This window comes from Girardinichthys multiradiatus, chromosome 6 (genome assembly GCF_021462225.1).
Source record: "Girardinichthys multiradiatus isolate DD_20200921_A chromosome 6, DD_fGirMul_XY1, whole genome shotgun sequence".
NCBI lineage: Eukaryota > Metazoa > Chordata > Actinopteri > Cyprinodontiformes > Goodeidae > Girardinichthys > Girardinichthys multiradiatus.
Genome location: NC_061799.1, coordinates 32,244,004 through 32,269,274, shown reverse-complemented (window position 1 = coordinate 32,269,274; position 25,271 = coordinate 32,244,004). Strand labels below are relative to the sequence as shown.

At 42.6% G+C, this 25,271-nt stretch overlaps 1 protein-coding gene across 1 annotated transcript in view; it reads left to right on the top strand.

The window, feature by feature from the left end:
- skila (SKI-like proto-oncogene a) overlaps nucleotides 1–25,271 on the top strand; it is a 39,407-nt gene that overhangs the window by 5,967 nt on the left and 8,169 nt on the right. Inside the window, exons 3-5 of the mRNA XM_047367948.1 lie at nucleotides 22,057–22,152; nucleotides 22,602–22,690; nucleotides 24,245–24,387. Of these exons, the coding sequence (XP_047223904.1) occupies nucleotides 22,057–22,152; nucleotides 22,602–22,690; nucleotides 24,245–24,387 (328 nt within the window). The remainder of the gene's footprint in view (nucleotides 1–22,056; nucleotides 22,153–22,601; nucleotides 22,691–24,244; nucleotides 24,388–25,271) is intronic.

Genomic DNA, 25,271 nt, shown 5'->3' with positions numbered 1-25,271 from the left:
GGTGGGTGTTCTTTAAACCAGTATTGACCTAGAGTGCATCTGAGTCCTGGGACACGTGGTGACATCTGCCTCACCAGGTCTGATCAGACCTTCGTTAGTCCTGCAGGCCACAGCTGAGGAGGAAGTGCATCATTTGTCCCTTCAGGGGTCACCTGGAGGTCAGGGTGAATGGCACTCAACAAAAGGTTTGGTGTAGGACGTTCAGGGATATTACATACATGCCAGCAGCTGAATAAAAATGCTGTTCGAGTTTGCTTTCAGATAACTAGAATTTCTCATTTCACACATGCCTTTGCAGTGTAAAAAAACAATTTAGAGATTTTATATCCAATTTTTCTGTTGTTTAGCAACCAGGGAATAATTGTTTCTTGGAAAAGGAAAATAGCTTTTGTGGGCAGTGCCCCTTCACCTGGAGGCCAACCTGAAACTGAAATTGAATTTCTTCAGCTCAGCTATGAGGCTCTGAATTGCTTGATAGTTTTCCTTATTCTCTGTCTTCTTGCTGTGGGGGAAAAAACACGTCAATATATGATCAAAGCCACAAGGCCAGCAAGTCTATAAAAAAGTCAACAGCCGCTGAGGGAAAAGCTGTAGATTTTCTCTCCCTGCCATAAATTGGTTTATGTCTCCTGACCTGCCTTTGACCACGGTGGGACCCCCCCTTGTATTGTTTCTGTCTGTTTGCTGAGCTTTATTCACGCTTTGATGCACAAATGCAGATATTTTTTCCCCTTTGAGTAAAAGCAAAACCAACAAACCTCAATAACATGGTTTATTTGTCACTTTTCCTAACAAAGCAGCGGCTTATTTGCATGACTGGAGTATAGAGATGGACTCCAAAGCAAACACACAAGTGTTTGTGTATGTGAAATAGACAAATGATTATCCTCTTCCGTGTCTGGTTGACTTGGAGCGTGTGGATGTGGCGGAAGCGCTGTCTGCTGTCTCGTCTCGCATTCTGACCGCATTCCTGTCTTGCCCCTTCCCGAATCCTCCGACTTGGAGGTTACAGCCGTAACTTCTCAGAGGAAAGGAGACGTTTGACCGCAGCGGAAATGCACACAGCGAACAACAATGGACCCAGACGACAAGAGCACCAAAGCATCTGTAATGTCATGTTGGATAATAGGTCCTAACATCTTGGTGTGTGTCAGTTTTTTTTAAATTTATCAGACGTTGTCGCTCTATATTCGTGTGTGTGTGTGTAAAGAGCAGATAATTGGAGGCCAGTGTGACACACTTTTCGTCTCTCTGTCTCACACTTTGTCAGTCTCTCTGGAGCCAGCGTCTCACCACAGTTCGCTGTGCTGTCTTGTCTCTGAGGTGATTTCCACTCTCTTTCTCCTTAACGTCAATGCTGGTGACGATGTTTTACCCAACCGAGCCTTTTGCACACTTTAGTTTCGTTAGAAACCCACAGGATCATTTGTTGCCGCTCCTGGCAACGATGCTGAAAAAAGCCTTTAAAGAAATATCAAGGTCTATTGCAGTAACATAACATTTAAATAGAAAAAAGAAGAAATAATAAAAATGTAGTTTTCAGTTTGAGTACATTTATTCAGTTGGTAAAAAATCCAATTTTAAGAGAGAATTGTTTTCATCTAAATCATATGTGGCGTAATTGTAGGTACCCTAACAGTCTGTTTTAAATTAAGGTAACTGAAGCATTTTTAAATGTATTCCTACTCTTTTCCATTCGGTTTTACCGAGAACATCAGACCGAAGTCCATTTCTTTTGGCCACTAGGCTGGAAGAAGACCTGTATTTATCTTTCTCCAGCACACAGTGACCAAGATGGTAATGAAGGCAAAGAGTGGCATCTTGGGGTCACCAAGTCTCCATAATAAACATTACTACTGCCAGCTACTGGGATTCAAAACTATCGCTGCGTGCTTTGGTTAGATTAGACTGAGACTAAGCTTTTTGGCAACAACCACTTAGGCTTGCTTTGGGGGAAAACCAATGGTGGATATGTGGAAAGGAACTTCATGCCCACTGTTAAGTATGGTGTAGGACCCATGTTGCTGTGGGCCTCTCTTAACTCTAACTCAAGCAAGGTTCCCAGAGACTCGACCAGAAAATTGAAAATGGGATTCATGGCTGCAAATTCGGTGCCACATTAAAGGGTCATTTCATCTTTTTTACTAGATCAGAGACACAGTTTGAGCTTTTCAGGAACAATCACTCCAGCTGGGTGTGGCATAAAACACATGCTGTATATGTGAAAAACACCCAATACCCATTGTTAGGTATGGTGGTGGACCTGTGGTAGTGTGGGTCTGTTTCTCCTACAAACACCCTGGAAACCTTTTTACAACAAATGGCATCAACTATTTGAAATCCCTTGATATTTTAAATAAAAATGCTGGTGGACTAGAAAACCTAAAATGTACCATCATCCATTAGTAGGATAATGATCCAAAGCAACACAGAAATGGTTCCCCGTACACTGTCAACATTGTACTGGGTTGGATTTTTCAGTGAGAATATACTGCTGCAATAAATAGTTTATTTTATGCTTTTTACATGTCATTACCAGAGATGCCAAAAAAAACTCTTATGTACAAGTGAACATGTTCCTAGAGAGATCCCTGCTTGGAAATAGTGCAGGAAGCAGGTGATTTTTCGCAATAACGGATCATGACACGTCACCCGCCTCTGAGAGCGGATGTATGAATGCATAAAAGGTCAATAGTTTGAGAACAAGGTGACCTTGCATCGTCCTGTTTCACTGAGTTACAACACAGGCCTTCCCCTGCAAGTACAGTCAGGTTTCTGTTTGTGTATGTGCGTAAATGAGAGCATGTGAGCCCGTAGAGGAAGCGAGGAGGACATGTCTCTCAACCCCGAACATCCTCCAGACTCTTGGTGTCCAGCCGCCTCCACTTCACTGGCTGCGTGACTCATTTTTTCCACATCCTAGTGGATGTGAGCAGAAGGCCAGCAAGGCAGCGCGCACAGCAACGCATGCTTTTTAAATGGAAAAATTGGCTCGCATCTCTGCATGTTGGTCCTGACCTCTGTCATGGAGCACCTTTTCCCTTGAGCCGCTATTGACACAGCGTCAATGTGCACATTTACTAGCAGTTTGGCTCTCACCAGAGGGTGACCAGAAGAGACCCAGACGAGAACAGCCCTCTGGAAGGTTTTTCTTTCTCCTCTGGCTACAAAGTCCCACATCCTGTTGGGAGTGTTTGGTTTAAGTTGGTGCATTTAAAAACTCCAGGACCTGCGCTCCGTAAATGGCGCCCTGTGTTTGGAGGCCCGGCTGCCCTGTCTGCAGATCTCTGCTGTGTAAATAAAATTTGCTTGACGGACGCCACGAACAGACGGCAACAGCAAGCTGAAGTTTTTTTAAACAGATTATTTAGGTGCTCCACAAACAATGGGCCCATGAGTCTGTGACAGTCGCTTGTACTCCACAGTCAGACATCAGGTGCCTTCATATTTGTTTTTCTTTCCTTTATTTGGTTTCCAAAGAAGACGGGAAGTAACAAAACAAGTCGAGATTCGATGATAGCTTTTTCCCACCTTGTGAAACTTTGCTACATCAGTCATCGGTTTTAGCCGAGTTGCGGGATTCAAAACATCTAAAAATAAAACGACACGCATTCTGCACAGCTTTATTTTACAGTTTAAAAGTAATCAAGCTATATAAAAAAATTTTTTAAAAAAGTTCCCATATTTTCAGTTTTAACCCTGATACGTGAGGCGTATCTTTACATCGTCTGCAAACACAACCCCTAACATGTGTTGCATATTTGCCCCGGCCTTGTTTTGCAGCGTCTAGCTGGCCCAGAGTCAGAGGACTCAGACGGAGGGAACAGCCTTCCCTCTGTCTGTCTCCCCCAGCCGGGCTGACAAAGAGGCTGCGGCACAGACGGCAGACAGCTGCATCTCTCTCTGGCTTCCTCTGTTTGCTATTTGGAAACCAGTGACTTCATTATCACAGAGCAGCGCAGCTGTACTCCCTGGCTGGATCCTCTGCAGCCTGCTCTGTCTGTCATGCTCATATCTAATTGGATTCTTGCAAACATGCTAATTAGGGCAAGGGTCGCAATGAGACTCTCACGGTATGATAACCTTGACTAAAATATCACAGTATTTACACAAAGATTGAAGACTAAAATGTATAAAATTATCAAATAAATTTTTTCTCAGCATTAAAGCTTCAGTTGGTCTTGCTGCTCCAAAAAGTATTCCCTTTAAGTAGTCAGTATATGTCTTTGAGTGGACACCATGGAGTTAGCAGCTTAACAGACACTTATAGCGTGCCACCTTTGGTTTTAAAACCTTAGAGTGACAGGTTGGCGCTTGTTTGCTTCCACACCTTGACTGTCTCTTTTTTTTTCTTTCTTTGTGACCAGAAATATTTCCAGACAGACGAATTTGTCTTTTTTGTTTTTTTCTCTAAAACTGACTAAACCCGAGTTGGTAGTGCAAGCTATAGTTCATAACCTGACTGGTAAAACATGGGCTTTTTGGGTTTTAGACCTTATCACTGTCTGGGCCTGAGCAGGCTTAAAGTCAAGTCGTGTTGGTCCTTTTCTTTGAGTTCATACCCTGAAAGATTTTGTCTGCCAACATTGTTTGCAAACATTCGCTCACCTTCCTCCCTAGTCCACATCGTATCACTGAATCCTCCCAGGCCCCAATCAGCTAACAGTAAGCGGTCAAACCACCTGATAAGTTGATCGTTACATAAGCAATAAGACCACTTGTGTGCGTCTGCGAGGCGGATGGGAGAAAAGGCCGGCGGTTATTGATCATGTCTGCAGCTCTGATGGATGTGGCAATGTGCAGATGACACGAAATAAAGAAGGAAGTAGAGAAGAGGAGTGAAATGTCAAGATATGGTTACAGTGGTGTGGGGATGACATAAGAAAAGTTGAATAAAATGTAAAAGAATGGAGGGAAAGAGTCAGGGTTAAGAGAAATATCCCTAACTCATACTAAACACGGAGCTGCTTTTTTTGAATGTTGCTGCAGAGAAACCTATAATCTGAACCGACTGTAGTTCGCTGGGTAGGAGTGTTCATGGTTGGTGTGTATAACCATGCTGCCTATTGTAAAGGACTGAGTGGGGCCACTCAAGGTGGGAGGAGCTGAGATGAGGGGCCCTCTGGTGTGTCACCATCAGGTCAGCGCCAGTATTACAGAGCTGTAATTGGACTGCATTTCGCTGGAGGAATGCCAAAGTCATTATTTCTGAGTCTTTGTCTTAAATAGACAATAATATTCTAGGGTTTTAGGTTTCACATGCTCAGGGGCCTCAGCCACAGTTCATGTCTTTACATGGATTAGTCCTGCATCAACTAACAGTCTCTACATTACACAAAAAATGGAGCACACCTCGGGCACAGCAAGTTCGGGTTTTACTCTTTCCCACCTCCCCAGCTGAAGAGGACGATCACTTGGTACCAAAGTGGACATGGAGCAGTTACCAGTATCAAAGTACACACAGGTTTTAGAAAGTTATGGGTTCTAAGCCTCTAAATGTTTAAACTGTACAGAAGGTATGGATGCACTAATCAGGCTTTTCTTGACTGAGACAGATTTCCAGTTGTCTTGATAGTCTGATGCGCCAGTATTTATTTTTCTGTGCAGGAGGTTTTCGGTATGGAGGTGTGAATCCAAAAATGAAGGAATTGCAAGATTATCGCAATTTGATCAGATATTTACTAATCTCACAAATGTGCACCAACCAATGTTATCTGTCTGTTTCTAGACCTAAACTGAATCAATACAAAATAAATCAGAATTTAATGTATTTGGTTCTGATCTTTGACCAACAAATCAATCATGCTGATTGGTTGTCGCATCTCTACTCGCAATGATTTTACCCCATGTGGACCAATTGTCTGACAGGAATTAGGTTCAGCAAAAAGTGAAAGTTATCCCTCCACATTTTACATAATTATATTTTCTATTATGAAATTCCAAAGCTTTCAAGACTCATAGTTCTCATTTTTATTAATTCTAGGCATTTGAGTGCTAAACATTTAACTAAGACATCCTTGTACAGCATCCAGGTCTTTTTAGGTGCATGTTCATATAACAAAAAAATGAAGTGGGCTTCAGATTTGGCTGAAATTGGCAATTTTATTGCTTATTTTTGGCATCTGGACCAACTTTAGACCAGCTCCATTTAAGATTTCATAACACTTTTGAGTTGTCAGGTCAGAACTATATAGCCCTGCACTAAAAACAAACTGTAAAGTGTAGTTTGTACTTTACTAATACTTTGGGAAATATGAATAAAAAAGCGGTTTTAATTAAAGATGCACCGATTGTCTTGGCTGAGACCAATCTTACTGATTTTCATTGATGTCGGAGCTTTTTGTCCAAGGACTGTACCACATTATGGAGGGAGAATGTACCAGGTGGTTCTATGATAGATGTAGCATTTTTATATGCAACAGACAATGAAAGAATTGCAAAAGTTTCCTCAATTATGCATCAAAGTACATGCTTTTCATTGAGGAGTTTGTAGACTTAATACGCTGGAAGTTTTGATGTATTTACTAAGTGGTAAAAAAATCAGAATTTTCAGAACAATAGTCTGATCCCTGTCTGATTGGTTAATGCATCTTTATTTAAATGTATGTATCAAAGTCAAAATAAGTATAAAAAAAATCTTTTTTTTAAACTTTTTTTTTTTTTGCAGCACTAGTGGCCTCCTTTATTTTCCATTTTCCGACAGTAGGTAGACAGGAAAGAGGGCAAAGAGAAGAGGACCCATTCTGCAAACGTCACTGGGTCTGGGACTCAAACCCGGGGCAGCCGCATCGAGGACTATAGCCTCACCACATGGTCGCATGCTTAACCCCTACACTAGCAGCACTGCACCAAAAGAAAAATGATATCTTTATAGTTAGATCATGTTATACATCTTTGTTTTAAATGTTTTGTAGTGTGGCATGTTTACTAACGGTTATACCGTCAGAGTCTCATAGCGGTCACTGCTTAGACAGAAGTGAGTTTACTTCTGAGCAGCAGAGATGGCTCTGTCTGTACACAGGAGCCTCTGCCAGGTCCACCAACAGTCATAGACTAAACAAACCTGCCAAGCTCCTCCCAGTCGTCCTTCAGGCTTTAAAAGTGTCCCAGACTGACAGCTTGTTTGCATGTTTGCCTCGCTCCGTCTCTCTTCCCCTCGGGGCACCAGACCAGTCTGTTGCTTCTAAGGAAAACCAGGCTGATAACAAGTGAAATCAGCAGTTCTATGTAATGAGCTACATGCCCAAACAAGACTGAAATGCATCTAACTGGCTCGCCTCGGTTGTTTTCCATGAGACCGGAGTAATGACTCTCCGTATTAATTAATCGACGCGTTGATGAGGAGATTAGCCGTCCACTGTCTGGTTTCCATGGGAGACAGCCATAGGAGCAGGTCGGTGTGTGCAGCAGCATAGGGAAATGTAGTGTAAAGGGCCTGTGGGAGGCTGTCAGAATGCGGGTGTTGTGTGCAAGCAGAGTGGGTGCGTTTGCATTTGAAAGGCTCCTCCCTGTGGGAACAGTGATTAATAAACTGAGAAAGCCAAAGCTATACATATGGAAAACCCATATGTACAGCACCCAGCACTCACTCATACACCTATACAGCTTTCCAACTCCCTGTCGTGTTTTACCTCCCATCTCCCAGACAAGCAGATAAACAGGATATCATGAGCCCCGCTGGGCTGCCGCGCTGCACATCCATAACACATTAAGACCAGCCACCACACTGATCAATTATGCATGTTGCAAACCCTGGTAAATCAGGGGAAAGAGACGGCCGCTTTATTAAAATGAATCCGCATCCATCCACTTTGCCGCTAATTTATTAACCTGTGTGGTAATGCCTTGTGATCTCATCATGGAAATAATTCAGCTTGCAATGTTTGAGATTAGTTGGTCGCAGTCTTCTAGTCAGACGCCCACACATGTTTTAATAACCCACAGTGGCAGCCGAGTTAAGTGTTGCCATGATCTGTTGTTCGTTTCAACCTCAAGTCTAGACGGCAAATCAAAAGAGAAAGCACAGCCCAGCTCGAACCTGCTAAACCTGGTTTGTGTGCCTGTGAGTCTCACCTTTGCTCCACTAACTTCAAACACCTCCCAACTGTTTTCTTCCCCTTCCACCGCCATAAGTGTCTTTACCCCATAGATCCTTATCTCACAAGGGGCTCTGAGTGAGTTGCTCGAGGCGAAACTGTAAAGTTAACAACGAGGAAGCAGGCTGGATGAGTGAGGCTGAAAAAAGGGACATTTTGCACTTTTGGCCCACTCTTTTATTACTTTCAGTCCCTCCTGTTGCCAAATGCTGATGTGTTTATCTCACTGTTAATCCCACCTGCATCTATGCATGGGAATCATCTGTCTCACTGATATGTCTTTAGGCAGACTCGGGAACGTACACGGATATGCACTGTTTTCTTTCGCCTCATATCCCTCCGGAGCTCGAAGCAGCTCAACTAGTTGCTGTAATTAGAGGCTTGGTTCTGCATCTCCCTCTAGATCAACTTTGCACACTCAACTAAAAGGTTTTTGACCTCTGCATGCATCCATGTAAATGGTAATGGCTTATGCAAACCTAGTGGGAATTGTTCCGCAAACTGACATTGCAATGACAGCTCCAAGTCTTTTTGAGTATGTTGCTGCCAGCTTTGCACGTCTAGAGACTGACATGTTTTAATATTCTTCTTTTTAAAGTAGCCCCAGCTCAGGCAGATTGGAGGAAATCCAGGCAATTGTTAGACATGAACATGCTTTGATCTAAACCATCTCATTGTAGCCGTGGCTGTGTTCAGGGTTGGTGTCCTGCTGGAAGGTGAACGTCTGCCCCAGTCAAGTGTTTTGGAGCCACTAATAGATATTGAGTTCTGATGTTTTGTGTTAGTTTTCCGCCAGCCATAGTGATCTTAAATTACACAGAGGTTTACTAATGGTGCCATCTGAAGGTAGCAATGGATTCTATTTAGGGGCATCAGAGTAAAGGGGGCTCAGTATGGAATAGAACTGTTAGGAAAACATGTATCCTTCTCCTTCAACATCATAATCATGTGCTGCTTTCTGTTGGTCTATCACATAGACCAACAAAGTAAAATACACTCGAGACAAAATGTGAAAAAGTTGCAAAGCACTGTAGAGTAAGCAACATTTGTTGTTTGTTGCCTTCGCTGCAGCAGGAATTAAAACAGCCTTGCTGCTAGGAAGACTTGGCCCTCAACAGAGTCTTATTACCCTTGACTTTATCCTTCAGAAAGTGCAGTGTCGCCTTGTAATTTTTACAATCTGGTTACAGTTTAACCAGTTCCTGTGACATGTGCACATTGTAACGCCAGACATCTAATTCGTCATTGCTATCAAAATTACCCGGCTGAGACACATCCTGATCCCTGATGAGGCCATTTCTTCATAAGAGTGACTCATGTTGAAGGGGATCTAGCAGTCAGTCTAACGATGCAGATTTTTTTGGCAGGGTTGCCTTTTTTTGTCAGCTGCTCTGGAAGACAGCCATCGCCGCCTCGTTTTTTGTTCAGTAAGGGTGTGCACCTTATGGGAGATGAAATGTTCTCGTCATTAACGTGACGTTTAAATGCCAAGATGTTTCTTCCCAAGCGAGATGGCCCACCGGTTGTCACAGTCTTGCAGGAACGCTGCAGATGTCACAAACCGATTCTCTTCCTAAAGGCAATCAAAGGTTCACGCAGTCAGACAAGCAAACATAAAATGCAGCCTCCAGCAGATACTTCCTCCCCCTCCTTCACCCGATCACCCACCACTCCAGCGCTGTCCTGCTGCGTGAGTCACGGCGCCCCATCCGTGCTGCGGTCTGCGCTCTACTCATCAGCGTCACGGTGGAGCCAGGAGAAAGATTTATTACCGCGCTGGTCTCTCACTCAGTCCGTTTGATCTTTGCCCAGGTGTATTCACTTAGTGCTCTGACTCAGGCCATAACGAGATTTTTCCAAAGGCGAACGGGCTTCTCCTGCTCTGTCTGTTGTGCTTTCCAGACTGTTAATGGAGGATTAAATCAGCTGTGCGTGTTTCAATTTTAATGCGAAGCACTGAGAAAAAAACCCTTTCAGAAATGTTGTTTAGCTCATGACATAGTAAGTGATGGGTTTTTATTGTGGTAGCTGGGTGTTTGTGTGTGTGTCTGAGGGAGAGACAGACAGTTAAGCCACAAAGATCTGGACGCCGAAGCCATGTTGCCCATCCAAGGAGCAGCAGTGGAGGCTTCAACAAGCCGCTGCATGTAATATGTATGAGCCCCGAGCTCCTGGCAGAACAGCCACAGAACCCAGAGCCTGTTTGAATTCAACAGCCTTTCTTCCCATGTGGCTGTGATCGATATCACCCTGCGGGGCATGTTTGCCAGGTGGGAACTTCTCTTTGTAGCACTGTGACTGTATTTTGGGTCTATATCTCCTTAAACTCTACATTTTTCCGCTCACCCCTCCTTTTACTCTCCTGCGGCCTCATCTCTGGCTGTGACAGCTTGGACATTAATGCAGCTTTCCACGTTACAGCAGAACTGTTACCAAACTGCTGATTGATTGCCATAAACAAGCTCCAGTTAGGAAACCCGCGCTAAAATCTCTATATTTATCCAAGGATCAATATAATTGGAGATGCACCAATTAGAATGTTGTTACCAGTCTCTAGTTTTTGTAAAGCTTTGATTTACCGATACAGATGCTAGCCAGCTCATTTCTCTTTAAGAACTATGGAGCAAAGGTGACTTGATGTGACATGTGTTCAAAGGCAGTTACTGTAAAACAGGTTTTTACCCACAAAGTTATTCTTAAGCTGTCCCCTATATTAGCAATTACTTGGTTATTGCAACTAACATCACTAAAAGGGCAATAAGATTTACAAAAGCTGCCAGCATTTCCAAATCCATTATGTTCCATAGCAGACACAGGTTAAAAGCTCAAATGTATTAAACAAAGCAACTTGGCTGTACTTTATTCAGCCTTCCTGTTATCTCCTGTAACTCCTGCTCTCCAGTAATGCATCTTGGCTAAATAGTTTTGTTCTAAGTAGCTCCTTACATCTCTGTACCTCCTTTGACTTCATTTTAAGTATCTCTTTGACACTTTGAATATTCCTCCCTCAGTAACCGCTTCCACCATGAAGAACGTTCTTGTTGTGACCTGGAAATTCTTAATGTTTGTTCACTGATTGGAAAAAGATTTGATGTTTGATTTTCCAACCAGTCGGCCACCAGTCAGGGAAGATGAAGCTGAAAAATGATGAACTGATTCCTCTGCAATAATTCGGCATTAATTACATGTAATTAGAGATTATGGAAAGCATGTTTAACAACTGAGCAGCTCTTTGAATTAGACTTTTTCAGGCCTTTTTTAGTGGATGCTGTGTAAATTTTGTTTTGCCTTGAAAGCAAATCGGGCTGTGTCTCCATTTTGTGTTTTTCTCTTTCTGTAGTGATAGCAGTACATTGCTGGCTTGCTGACAGCCTCTCTCAGCTTTCAGTCTGCTTAGCAACGCTCATCCTCTCCACGGCTCCCTCGCTCGCCTCTTGTCTCCAAGCGCCCGGAGTTTTTTCATCCGTTCGAATAGTAAGCCAGGCTCCCTTGCGCAGAAAACCAGACAACCAATTTCGAATGCGATTGTTAAACCAGCACCCTACCTTCGACGAGCACAACTGCAAGCATTTGTGGGGAATTATTCCAGTTGGTTTGTAAAGATCTGGCATCTCTTTCAGAAACATACAAGCTGTGTGCACAGTGTCCCACTTACAGCTTGGATGATGAGTACAGTCATCGGCAGACAAGACAAGGGCCCACTAGCCTCATTCTGAGTCCATGTGTCCTCCTGGGAGCATGAAAGTGTGTCTACTCGTGTCTGTATTTGTTTGCTTGCAGTAAACTGCGTCATCCTCCCACGTTGCTGTTTGATGGAGCCATTGTTTGATAGGATGTCTGTTTACTCATGTGTGTGCATGCATCTCCTTCTGTCTTTGGGGCCAGTTTGATCACGCAGGTGAGCCCTGACTGCTTTGGTAATTAATGATCTCTGCACTGGGGCACTGGAGAAGGAAAAGTGGTGCTTGCACATTTCTGCACATGAGCAGTGCGGTCTAAGACTATCCTCTATACTGCATGGTTGATGCTTCTTTAATGGCTCTGACTGACTCAGATATTCATGTTGAGTACATATGCATGTGACCCAGGCTGTCAGTGTTGATTTAAGGCTTGTGCTTAATTATATCACTTCCCTCCATGCTTATTGTCACCCCTGGTAAAGATCTATAAAAAATGTTTCAGTGCCTTTAATTTAATCTCAATCTGAAAATGTGGTCTACTTCTTGGGACCCATCTCACTTACATGAATGGGAGGCACTCCTGTCTTTCCCATTTTGATGGGTATCTAAAAGAAATGGGTCACAAGAAAGTATAATTATTCCACAACCAAGATGTTTTCAAATTGAAGATTAGATTTTTCAAAGTGAGATAACATTACTGCAATTAGTTTAAAACTTTTTAATAATCGTCATCAGTGGTGCTAATAATTAGACCTGGGTAGAGAAATTGGACTAATTGTTTTCTAATAATGTGGCAATCAGAGGTACTGAATAAAGTGTTAATATCACCAAAACTAACGTTGCATACAATTTCACAACTCTGAATCATTTTTGCTTTCTAACTGAGGCTATAAGAGTATTATGAGCAATATATGCTGTCTGCACAGGGCTATTAGTCACAGCGCCGAAGACACATGATTTGAAGTGTGACATAATTCAGTTGTATTTCTTGCCTATGAGGTGATGTCTGCAGGGAATGTACATCAAACACAATGTCATCACTGCCCAGTGACTAAAGAACGGGGAGATTTGAAAATTTGGATTGTATTTATGCTCAATTCTCTGCTTTTTAAAGCAATATCCTAAACTGACTTTTTCAAGCTGTCTAGGCAAAATCTGGACTTTTTAATTCATTTTGACTAAGCGTAGAAAGTACAGTAGTATACCTAATTTAATTTAAGCATTCTGAAAGATAAAAAAAAAAGTGAATTTCTATTTTATTTCTGTATGGCAACATTGCAGCATATGTTTTATAAGAGCTGAGTAGAGACTCGGGATGTTCTTTGCGATCCCCCAGAATGAACTGGAAAGTGTCATCTGGGCTTCCTTACTGGACCGGTTTGCTCCAACAATCCAGTCTGAGATAAGTACAGGTCCTTCTCAAAATATTAGCATATTGTGATAAAGTTCATTATTTTCCATAATGTCATGATTAAAATTTAACATTCATATATTTTAGATTCATTGCACACTAACTGAAATATTTCAGGTCTTTTATTGTCTTAATACGGATGATTTTGGCATACAGCTCATGAAAACCCAAAATTCCTATCTCACAAAATTAGCATATCATTAAAAGGGTCTCTAAACGAGCTATGAACCTAATCATCTGAATCAACGAGTTAACTCTAAACACCTGCAAAAGATTCCTGAGGCCTTTAAAACTCCCAGCCTGGTTCATCACTCAAAACCCCAATCATGGGTAAGACTGCCGACCTGACTGCTGTCCAGAAGGCCACTATTGACACCCTCAAGCAAGAGGGTAAGACACAGAAAGAAATTTCTGAACGAATAGGCTGTTCCCAGAGTGCTGTATCAAGGCACCTCAGTGGGAAGTCTGTGGGAAGGAAAAAGTGTGGCAGAAAACGCTGCACAACGAGAAGAGGTGACCGGACCCTGAGGAAGATTGTGGAGAAGGGCCGATTCCAGACCTTGGGGGACCTGCGGAAGCAGTGGACTGAGTCTGGAGTAGAAACATCCAGAGCCACCGTGCACAGGCGTGTGCAGGAAATGGGCTACAGGTGCCGCATTCCCAAATGCTCAAGACCCAACACTCTGGATGAGCTAAAGGCCGCTATCGAAGCATCCTGGGCCTCCATAAGACCTCAGCAGTGCCACAGGCTGATTGCCTCCATGCCACGCCGCATTGAAGCAGTCATTTCTGCAAAAGGATTCCCGACCAAGTATTGAGTGCATAACTGTACATGATTATTTGAAGGTTGACGTTTTTTGTATTAAAAACACTTTTCTTTTATTGGTCGGATGAAATATGCTAATTTTGTGAGATAGGAATTTTGGGTTTTCATGAGCTGTATGCCAAAATCATCTGTATTAAGACAATAAAAGACCTGAAATATTTCAGTTAGTGTGCAATGAATCTAAAATATATGAATGTTAAATTTTCATCATGACATTATGGAAAATAATGAACTTAATCACAATATGCTAATATTTTGAGAAGGACCTGTATAAGCCAATGAATGGATGGAGTGAGAACCCACTATCAAATGCGCGCTCATTCAGAAACCCAAAATGGGCCATTTCACTGCCTTTTTTTAGCCTCAAGAGCTCTTTAAATCAACATTTTTAACTGGACTTGTGGAAGCACCAATACATCGGACAGAATCAACCAATTGTCCCTAGATAAGATCTGCATCAAAGCTAAGAGCTTGTACTATAAACTATAGTCTATAAAATCAAAGTGTTTATAATGAGCAGATGCCAAAAATCAGAAATAAGAAAGAAAATATCCTGTTTCCCTTACATTGTAAACAACGTTCCACAGTTTGTGGACGATGAACAATATATAAGACCTGTCTAATGTACAATGATTTTAAGGGTAAATGATTTGTTCTCAAATGTTTAGTGTTTTAAAAATATTTGCATAAACAAATATGATCGAGTCTGACCCATAATCGGCAGGTCACACACTGAGAATTTTGATTAAAACTAAGACCTGCCACCAGAATTGGTCTTAAAACGCATCAACCACCAGGATGTACTTTAATGGACTAATAAAAATTCAGGTAAAGGTTGGGGACATGTACTCTGATGCATAAAGGGAATATTAGTGTAATTTCTTCATTTTATGTTGCATTTAAAACTACTGACCCTATTGAAGAACCTGCGGCACAATTTTCTCTTTTTTTTGGGTTGTAGTCCGTTGAAGGAGGGGAAAAGAATTGGGTTAGGCCATGGACTAGCCTTCGCCTGGGATCCAGTTGTGAAATGCAATGAAGATGAATAGAAGGATAGAAAAATTGATAAAAGTATAATTATCCTCCAAAAAAACTCAGTGTGGGTTTGTAAATCAAACCTCTGTGTGCCATGTTGCGGCAGCAGCTGGATTGGGTAAACTGTTAGGCGTAGATTGCTCATTTTCCGGCAAAGACTCCCATGATTGTATCCCATTAGTTTTAGCCATCAAACCCTGGTTGTGCACATTGTAAAATGGCCGACTGGAACTCTGGCCGTGCAGAAGGGAGGAAAGGAGGGTGGGGGAAAACCCACATGTGCCTGTCTGACCGTCTAGACGCAGGGGCCATGTGTTGCAGAAAACGTCCTCGGGCCGGAAGCCAAAACAAGTTGGGAATGTACCTGTCCTCAGCTGCTCTCTGTTTGAATGTGTGTGAAAGTAAAGCTTGTTCATGAATAACCCGACTGATGCTTATCAGTGTGTTCATCTGGCTCTGATCTTTCACTTTGTATGTGGAAAAAAGGTGGAACAGATATGTGTGTCTGAATGAAAGGACAGACAGAAAGTCACATGCTGGCTGTTTGTCTTGGCTCTGCCTTTTTTAAAATTATTATTAATTTATAGTTCCAATTTCTGTCTCCTGTTTGTGCAACCATCCACCTGTCAGATATCTCCTTTGTTTCCATGCCTCTTATCTGTCCATGCTAGACTGAACCAAAAGAAAAACAAGTTGAGCAATCACGTCCTGTGCACCAACACCAGAGACCGCGATTGACAAGTGACCTCTTTTCCATTCTTCCAGGAATGAGTCAAGATCTGAACACAAAGACCTAAAATAAAGTCCACTTGTTTAATTTCGCAGAGCTCATCTGAGAACCTGCAGTACAAACACAAGCAAACAAACAGCAAAAACAGAAAAAAAGGTATACTGGTTTGATTGCCCCACTTTACGGCCCGCTTCCCCTGTGGCTTTTTATCGATTTGGCTGCTGAAACAAAGTGTGGCTCTCAGTCTGTGGATAAACGGCTTACTGGATTAAAACCCTTCACATAAAGGTCTCTAGTGTCCTCCCTGTGCGGTGTGTCAAGTGGGACCCCTCCAGCGTAGCCACCCCCAAAATCTGAGCACTTAATTTCTCAAAGAGACCAGCAGAGGCGTAAATGTGTGCATCATCCCCCAAAATGTCACTGTGTTTGTGTTTTTTGCGAAATAAAACCAGGAAGTAGATGTAAGTGCGTATCACCAGTTTGATCCTTGACACCACTAATAACTGCAGCAGTACAGGATGTGGTTTAGAAACAGACAGACAGGGTGTGACTGTCTCAGTACTTGTGCAACCCCTCCTCCCCGACTGACTGAAGCAGATAGGCACCCAAATAAAGACTATTCACTTCCTCCTGCCAGAGGGGGAAAGAAACAACGAAGAGCAGGCTAACGGCTGGCGCTCTAAGTGGTCAGAGGGGTTTATAGTGGCATGGTTGGGTTTGTGGTTCCTTCTAGGAATTTGTATCAGTTTTAATACCCCAACCGCCGATGTGTAGGTATGAATAGAGGTGAAAATGATTCAGCCTAACAGTTTTTGAGGGATTTAAACTACAAACATAAACAGGTCTACTGGTTTGGGATGAAAGGTCAGACCTAACCTTTATTACACCCTTGATTAGACTTACTGCCTGGCTTGTCAAGACTTGTTGCGTTTGTCTGTGTGTTTTATATTTATGGTCAAGGTTTTATTGCTTACTGTACGGTCAGTGGCCTGATTGCTGGTAATAAACGGAGAATAATGAGAACAGAAAATTGTCTATGAACAGTTTTCTCTGTTATTCATTACTTGGTTTCAGCCTCTTTGTTTATACAGTATTCGTACTCCTAAAGTTCATTACATTTGGCACATCGAAGTCACAAACTTTAATGTGTTTTTGGGCTTTTTGTGTGATAGACCAACAGGAAGTCCAACATAATAGAGTAGAAGGAAATGATACAAGTTTTCAGAAAGCCATAAGAAGGATTGTTTGTATTTTGGTGAAAACCATGTAGGAGGGCGCTGCAAGCTTTTATAATGTGGTGCTCTGGACAGATGAGATCAAAATGACACGTTTCGGCCAAAGTACGAAATGCTCTGCGTGTTCTCAACATGACCCTAACTACATCCCGATGGTTAAACATGGTGGTGGCTGCATCGTGCTCTGAGGATGGTTTTCTTCAGCAGGGACAGGAATAGAGTGGATGGAGCTACATGCATAACGATCCTGGAAGAAAACCTGTTGGAGGCTGCAAACGTGACTTGAGACTGGTTCAAAACTGGTTTAAATCTGCAGCCAGAGCTACAAAGATGAAAAAATGTTAATGTTACAATGACCTAGTCAAAGTCTAGACCTAAATCTAACTGAGAAGCTGTGGTAGCATTTTAAACTCAGTATTCACAAACACACTCCATCCAAACTGACTGATTTGCGATTTTTCAAAGAATGATGGGAAAGAATTTCAGTCTCTGGGTGTGCAAAACTTGTTTTTGCTTCTGCTTCACATACATGTTATTTTGTGTTGGTCTATCACTTAAAATCCCAGTAAAATATACTGGTTTGTGGCTGTAGCCTGGCGAAAATTGAAATAGTTTATGCGTACCTATACAAGGTACTATGAATGAGTTGGAAAGCTTCCTCTGACATTACTAATGTCTGAAATGAATGCTCCAACTAGGAGCGACTATGTTAAATTATTTAAAATGGCGCACACAGCACTTTACAGCATGCATGTGTGTTCATTATGCATGTAAGGAGACGTCATGTGTATTTATAGCCAAGAGTCAACTTGAAGTATGTCTGTTGCACTTAGACGGCAGTCATCTGGAGGCTCCACGTGACTCTCTGAGAAGAGCCTGACCTCAGACCTGGCTGCGCTCTCTGTATGGCAGTGTAGCAGTCTGTGTCGATGGCACCTTTAACGGACGAACAGGACTCTAAGAATAGACTCATGACAGAGTAGAAACTCATCTTCCCCTTCTGGTTGTCCGTCGATCACGCTTGTATGCTCTGCAGCAAAGAAACAAGGGCAGCCATTTTTTTCTTAAAGTTAAAATCCTTCACCTCATGCAGAAATCAGTTGATATGTTGAGATGATAATGCTTGTGCAGAAGCAGAACAATTAATTACGCAATCCTATCCGTGTGGCAGGTTTGCATATCTATCCTTTAAATTGTCTAAAGCTACAACAAACCGAGCTAGAAACAGCTTTTTTAAGGTTATAGCATACACTAAAATGTTCCCTTGATTTAAAATGCTTTTAGCTACAAAATTCAGGTTAAAGAGAGAGAAAACCCAGATGCTGTTAGTGTTGCTGGTGCAAGTTAAACCTCTGCGCTTTGATGGAAGAAGCACAGATGTCGCTTTTACTCTGTTCACAGTGATGTAGAGTCGTGGATGTGTGTAGTACCCTGGCACTGTTATTGTCTGATCTAACAGCACTCCAAAAACAGCATTTTTTTGACACATTAGTGCATCTGCTGCAGAAATGTCACATGTTGACGCCAACGGTCGGAGGACTGAACTGAGGCGTTGGAAGTGGGTCACTGTGGGGAGTTCACATGGCTGTTTGTGTCTAGAGCGGAGTGCTCCGAGGTGCTGTGTGAGCGTAGCTGCAGCAGCAGGCAGACTGCTGGTGATTAGGAACAACAGGGCAGAGTTCAGCTGAGCGAGTGCGTGGAATGCTAATCCACATTGTCATAAGGCGAGCCACGGCCTGACAAAGGGTTGTTTGTGAGCAAGTCTGCCTCTGTGTGCGCCTGGGTCACAGGAACGTCTCAAATAAGAGAGGTGCTTCATTAGTGCAGACTAACACCAAGGAGTAGCCGGATATCTGTGCGACTTAAGTAATGTGGAGTTGTGTTGACATGTGAGAACGTTGGCACACACGCACGTTCATTAAGGAACAGAAAGCAGCAGTGATAATGAGCCTGGGTGTGTGCTTGTGTGGGTGGTGCGTGTGAAGCTGTCAGGTGAGTGGAAATTACTGAGAGACGAGCAGTGGAGACAAATGAGTAAATGTGTACTGTGTTAAAATCAACAAAGATACCTCAAGTTTTTAAATGATGATTTCACTCAGCGGAGAACGAGCTATCCAAACCAGCCTGACCCTAAGTGAATAACTGTGATTAACAGCATATCTTATTAGCCATGCCCAGGCCTGATTACCGCCAGACAGGTAGAATCAAGAAATCAATTAAATAGAACCTGAACATGAAGAACATGAAGTAGACCATAAGATCTCAAAAAGCAACACCTCATGACCAGGTTTAAAGAAATTCAAGAACAGATGAGATTGATATCTATCCGTCTGTATGGGAACCATTAGTTCAGCTCGGAAGCAGAAAATCCTGAAGGTCCAAGCCATCAGCTTTAAACCGTACACTTAAGTTTAGGCGGCTGGAAAATCATACAAAGCACACCAGAAAGTCAATCTGTGACATGACCTAAAACAGGACATTAAGGCTCTGAAGCCCCTGCAAATGAGCCTGAATTGAAACAATTCTGCAAAGCTTGCTCATTAAAAATGTGAACGATTGATTGCCAGTCGTTGCCGCCAAAGATGAATTAAAAGCAGAAGAATCTGTAAGATGCAGATGTTTTTTCATGGCACTGTATGTCCAAAGCATGAAACTTAATCCCAACGTTTCCCAACATCTATCACAGTCAACTCTTTCTAATTGGTCCGCACCGATGTAGCACAAAGTAGATAAGTAGTCTCAGTAATGGAGCCTCTCCTGTTGTGGGGTGAAGCAGATGAAAGACCCCTGAGAGACCTGGAGTTAATGTTCAGTCCAATGTCCCCCCTCTACTCACCTCCCCCCTGTCAGCGAGAAGGCACATCCACCACTGCAGCGTTTTTTCCTTGTTTTTTTTTTTTTTTTTTTGCTCAACTCTCCATCTTTACTCCCTCCTTCCCTCCATCTTTTCGGTATCCCGTCATCCCATCCTCCCTCTCCAAACCCCTTCACTCACCCCCTCCCTTCAGTGCTACAGTGCTTCCTTCTGAGCAGGGAAAAAAGGAAAAACCACCAACCATATGCGCTCGGGAACGGACGAGCCCCCTCCTTTATGCACGCACAGAGGCACCTGGCTACACATCCAGCTCCAGCCTTCTTGCATTTGCATTTTCATTCAGCCATGGCCTTGTAAATAAGGGACAATCCCCTGCTTGGCCTGCACTAGAGACCACACACAAATTAGTACTAGTTGTTTGTTTCTTCGCGTTTTAACATAGACGTGTTCAGATATAAAGCTGTTTAAAATCTCTGTAGAGGAGCTCAATTTACAGTGAAATGAAACAAGGAAATCAGCTTCCGTTTTACGAGGCAGGGTTTCTGTTTGATAGATGTTGAACAAGGTTTGAGCTCCTGGATGTGCATAGCAGGTAGTAAATGATAGTGTTTTCCAAATTGGATAAAACAGACAAGAGAGAATTATGATAATGTCTGAGAGGAATGCTGCCGGATGCTGCTACTGTAGCTGCTAGACTGCAGCTCGTATAAATGAAAAGCAGCCAGGACCTGGGTGCCACATTCATTTGCACGTATTCTTCCCAGCTTCTGTAATGACTGCATCAATGTGGAGGAAAATCTTTTACTCCAGCTGTTGAAAAGCTGTCTCTTCATCGTAAATGGCTTTAAAAGGCTAAGAAGTCAATTATTGATGCTTTCCACAACCGTGTTTTATTTTCCTCCTCCTCCCCACTTCATCCTTGTCTCGCTGCCAGAGCTCCTCGCTCCTCTGGTGTATCCGAGCTACCGGCCCATTTGCTTCAGAGTGCTTGTGTGTTGTGAGGCTGCCGCAGATAAGCATCAACTGTGTCAGTTCGCGGCCTCTCGCTGAAAAACACACGCAGAAGCAGAAAGGTGAAGACACAACCAGAGATGGGAGCATTTCCAGAATACATCTGCAGGGCTAATGTATGTCTGTGCTTTGAAGCGAGAGGTTGACTCCAGCTGTGCCGCATGTCTGCACAGAAGCACCTGACAACAAGACATGTCGCCTGTCTGCAAGGCTTTTGCTTGTGTTTTATTTATAGGCTTTCCCTTACTTTATCCATTCCAATGCGCTGTATCACAGCGAGGCTAGAACTTCTTTCATAAAAATGCTACAGTTTTGTAGTATTTACGCAAAACTTCAAAACAATAATGTTTAACATTGTCCCTTTGGTTATATTTAAGAGAGCAAGCTACACTTATTCCTATTGCTGCTAAAATAATATAACATATTAATCATGTATTTATATTTATTTTGACAGAGGCTTAATTTAGGGCTAGTTTTTAAGTGCCAGACTTTCCACCATACCGTCAGTCTCTTCCTACCAAGAAGACGGACACATTTTTCTTTCTTGTGAGTAAAAACAGTTCTTTCAGTTAGCTGACTGCAGTAACACAGCAACATGTGGGGGAGGGAGCAGTAACTTACTTTATGTTCCATTCAGCCAGAGAAAACTCTGTTCATTCTGGCTCTATCTTGGGCCCCATAAAGGAATTTTAGCCGTAGAATGGCCCGACTAAAGATTTTAACGTTTTTGAAACCCTAGCTTTATAAAAACTGGCACCCTCCTAGTCTAGACCAACCGATCCTCCACGAGCTTCTGGAGGAAGAGGGCTATAAGAAGTACCAACCGCTGCCTGTGAGCCTCTAGACTTGTTTAGTCTTGCACAAAGTGGGTGAGGAAAAAGTGTTGGAGGATAATTCAGCCAGCTGACTGGCTGTGCACAGCGTCAGGCGAGGCATTATTATACAGCTGAGGAAAACTCCAGTCACTCTGGCTCTTTCCTTGGTATCTCATTAAGGAATTTAAACTTTAGGAACAGTATGATGGAAAACTGTCTTTTTAAATCGGCTGTATCCTGCTTCTTTGACCGCTGCTCACTTTTAAATCTGAGCATTCAGTGTTTTCCTTTTATTAATGAAAGCACGAGGAGTCTATTCAGTGCTTGTTCGTCGTTTTATGGCAGCACTGGATCATGTTTGTTTGTTAATTCACCCGCCGTCTCTCTCTTCATGTGTTTCAGAAGTTGGGAGAGGAAGAGGAGAGCCAGCTGAGGAAGTCCTCAATGGAAATTTACTCCGTTTCTGATAAGTTAGCTGATGCAGAGCCTATGAGAAAGGTCAGTTGGTGCCCCCTGCCCCCAATCATCATCTAGTACACACCCCCTAAGGTCCACTCTAAGGGTCATGACCCTCACCTCTACTCTTCTTCACACCCTGTGTTCACTAATTTGTGGCGGCACCCTCTTCTCCTATCTCCCTCTCTCCCTCCCACACACTAAATCCACTGACGCCCATCGGCCCAGGTGATGCCTGATGGGTAATCCCTCACTCATGTGTTACATGTATGCATGCATACTAGATAATGGCTCCGATAGAGCGATGTGCAGTATAGCATATTCCCATTTCCCTCTGCTGTTTCTCTCTGTGTGTTGATCCGATCTGCACTAGTTTTCTTCACAGATCAGTGACTTAGTGTAGAACATCTGTAACCATAATAGTGCTTCAGTAAGACAGTGTTTTTTTGTCATATTTATGCTGGTCTTTTTGTTTTGTCCCTTTCCCACAGGGGAAACCACCCCAACCTGGCCTGGTGTTCAACCGTCTCTTCACGGACATCAAGGAGGAGCCAGGACACCCCACCCTGGTCCATCCCAGGTACTGCAACTCACCTGCGACACAATCTGAAGTCTAATATTTGCCCATCTGTATAATATTGCTTATTTTACTTTTATTAAGACACGATACAGTCAAAACTGTAAGCATATAATTAGTTTCTGCAGTGACTTCAGTGCCATTTTCCCCCCAGATGTCATAATACAGCCGCCCCATGTCTGACCTGGTCTGGTCTTGGTTTCTTCTTCTCTGCTTCTCCTTCCATCAGCCTCTAGTTGCTCCAGAGTCTGTTTAGATTGAGCTCCATTTTAGCTAACACTAATCTCTCCCAGATTAAAGCCTGGAATTATAGGGTTTATGGAGCCACTGCAGCGTCTGACTGCTTCTCAATGAGGCTCTTGTAGACGTCAGGCCAGACAAATTAGAGGGGGGGTGGGGTTGGTTAGGAGAGATTACAGCCGTGATCACCTGGTGGCATCACGAGATTTCAAATTTAAACCAGTTGAGTCATGCACTGGTCAGATTAGAGCACCACGTTTAGACCCAGACAGAGTTGACTTTAGGATGCGCAGAGGTCCATTAGCAGGCCACGTGTCTTAATACAAGCCTGCTTTGCATTATTCAATCACGTCGGAGTTGTTTTAAGCAAAGGAACTTCATATTCCCACACAGGCAAACAGGCAGTGCGTAGTTTCCATCCAGAGGGAGAGGAAGTATGTCTTGGTTGGTAGAATTTTAAACACAGCCCCACTGAGCTGTCAGGCTTAACCTAGTTCACTGCTCCAGCCTCAGCGCCGTCTGAAGCAGGGCTGCTGGTGGGGGGAGGGGGCCGCAGCCCCTCTTCTCTCCTCCATGTACTTCCATGCAGACGCAGTGTTGGCTTAGTGGCTTCAGAGCATCTCCAGGCAGTATCTGTCTCCCTGTTGTGTCCCACTACCTGGATGTCTGTGATAAACCGAAGGTCTGTTTAGGCTGAGATCCTGGTTACACACGATAAGGAATATCCATATTCCACATTTTGTTTTTGTTTTTTTTGGTTTTTTTACCTCATGCTGTCAGATTTGTCCTGTTTCTTTGAACTAAAAGAGATGGCAAACAGAGATTGTTCTTTGTTTCAGGCGTGTTTGTTGTAAACAGCAATACAGTCCATAACTCTTCACTGTTTATAGTTTTTGGCAAAGAAACAGAAAGGAAAGCAAAATCCGAGCAAAATGGGAGATATTTTTAAGCTTGTTACACAGAACCCTGCAAAAGAATTCCTAACTCTTGGACTTATTTTTTTTTTTACATTTTGTCATGTTAAAACCACAAACTTCAGTGCATTTTTGAATGTCAGGTGATCGAACAACACAGACTGGTGTATGATTGTGAACTGGAAAGAGAAGGGAAGCTGCCCAGAATCTGCAATTCGGCGCTGCTTTGTGTTGGTCTGTCATATATAATCCTGACCAAATACAGAGGTTTGTGGTTGAAGCATGTCACAATAAGAACAAGTTCAAAGGGTAGGGCATCTAATTGAAGACCCTGTTAAACAGAAGTAATCTGTCTTCTGACTTTTAAACGCCTAATTTTTAACTCTGTACCTCTGTTTCCTAGTTACTACCTGTACACGTATGATAAGATGGTGGCTCCCAACGTTTCTCTGAGGAGGGAGGCTGAGATGAGCCCCGAGATGCTGGGCGCGCTGCTCAAACATCACTATAGCCGCCGGATGCTGGGTCACGAAGAGCCACCAATGGGTCAGTAGCGACACAAACAAGCAAGCTGTGAGCAATGCAAAGTGTATTTGTGCCTTTAAAGTGTTTACGTCAGAGAATAATTTACTGCGTACAAAAAGTAGAACATCTTCAGATTATTATTGCTGTCTTTGGCAGAAACATAGCTAGATTAAACCCAAAGTTTGTTCATTTTTAAGGGTAAAATTGAGGCAAAGAGTTAGCTGCACCAAAGAAATTGGCATGCAAGAATAAAAAAATCTGAAAAATGCAGAATATAAACCTGATGATAGGGCAAACCATTTTTACACTCAATTTCTTGAGTTTCATTTTATTGTAGTTCTAGCAGTTTATAGTGTTTGTTTAGTTATTATTATGGAATCATTTTTAAGACCAGAAACATTTGTAGATTTAGTTCTTTCTCTTACAATATTTTACAAATATTTAGTTTTGTTTGCAACATCCATGATATGTAGAAATAACACTTTCCTTTATTAAAGTTAGGGATAAAAATAAAATTTAGATTTTTCTACAGTTCACAGTGTTGTCACATAACTCACAAACTCATACATACATGTTGAATTTACCATATGTTCATATCTGTATGCACTTGATATAAATGATAATTATGAAGCAGAGAACATTTGTTTTAATAGTGGTTAACAAATACAAGAGTGGAACACAGAAGGTTCATTAATATTAATTTGGTCTAATTTAATGGTAAATCATTACCAGCGCAATTTTCCCATTAAATAAGTCCTTCATATTTAATTAGTACTCCTGTGTATGCCTATTGGACAGCCTGACGTGCGTCTACTATAAATACTTGACATTAATACAGCAAGCAGCAGCTGTTTGCATGCAGCATAAGCATAAATGACAGGCATATCAAGTTCAGGCAGCTCACT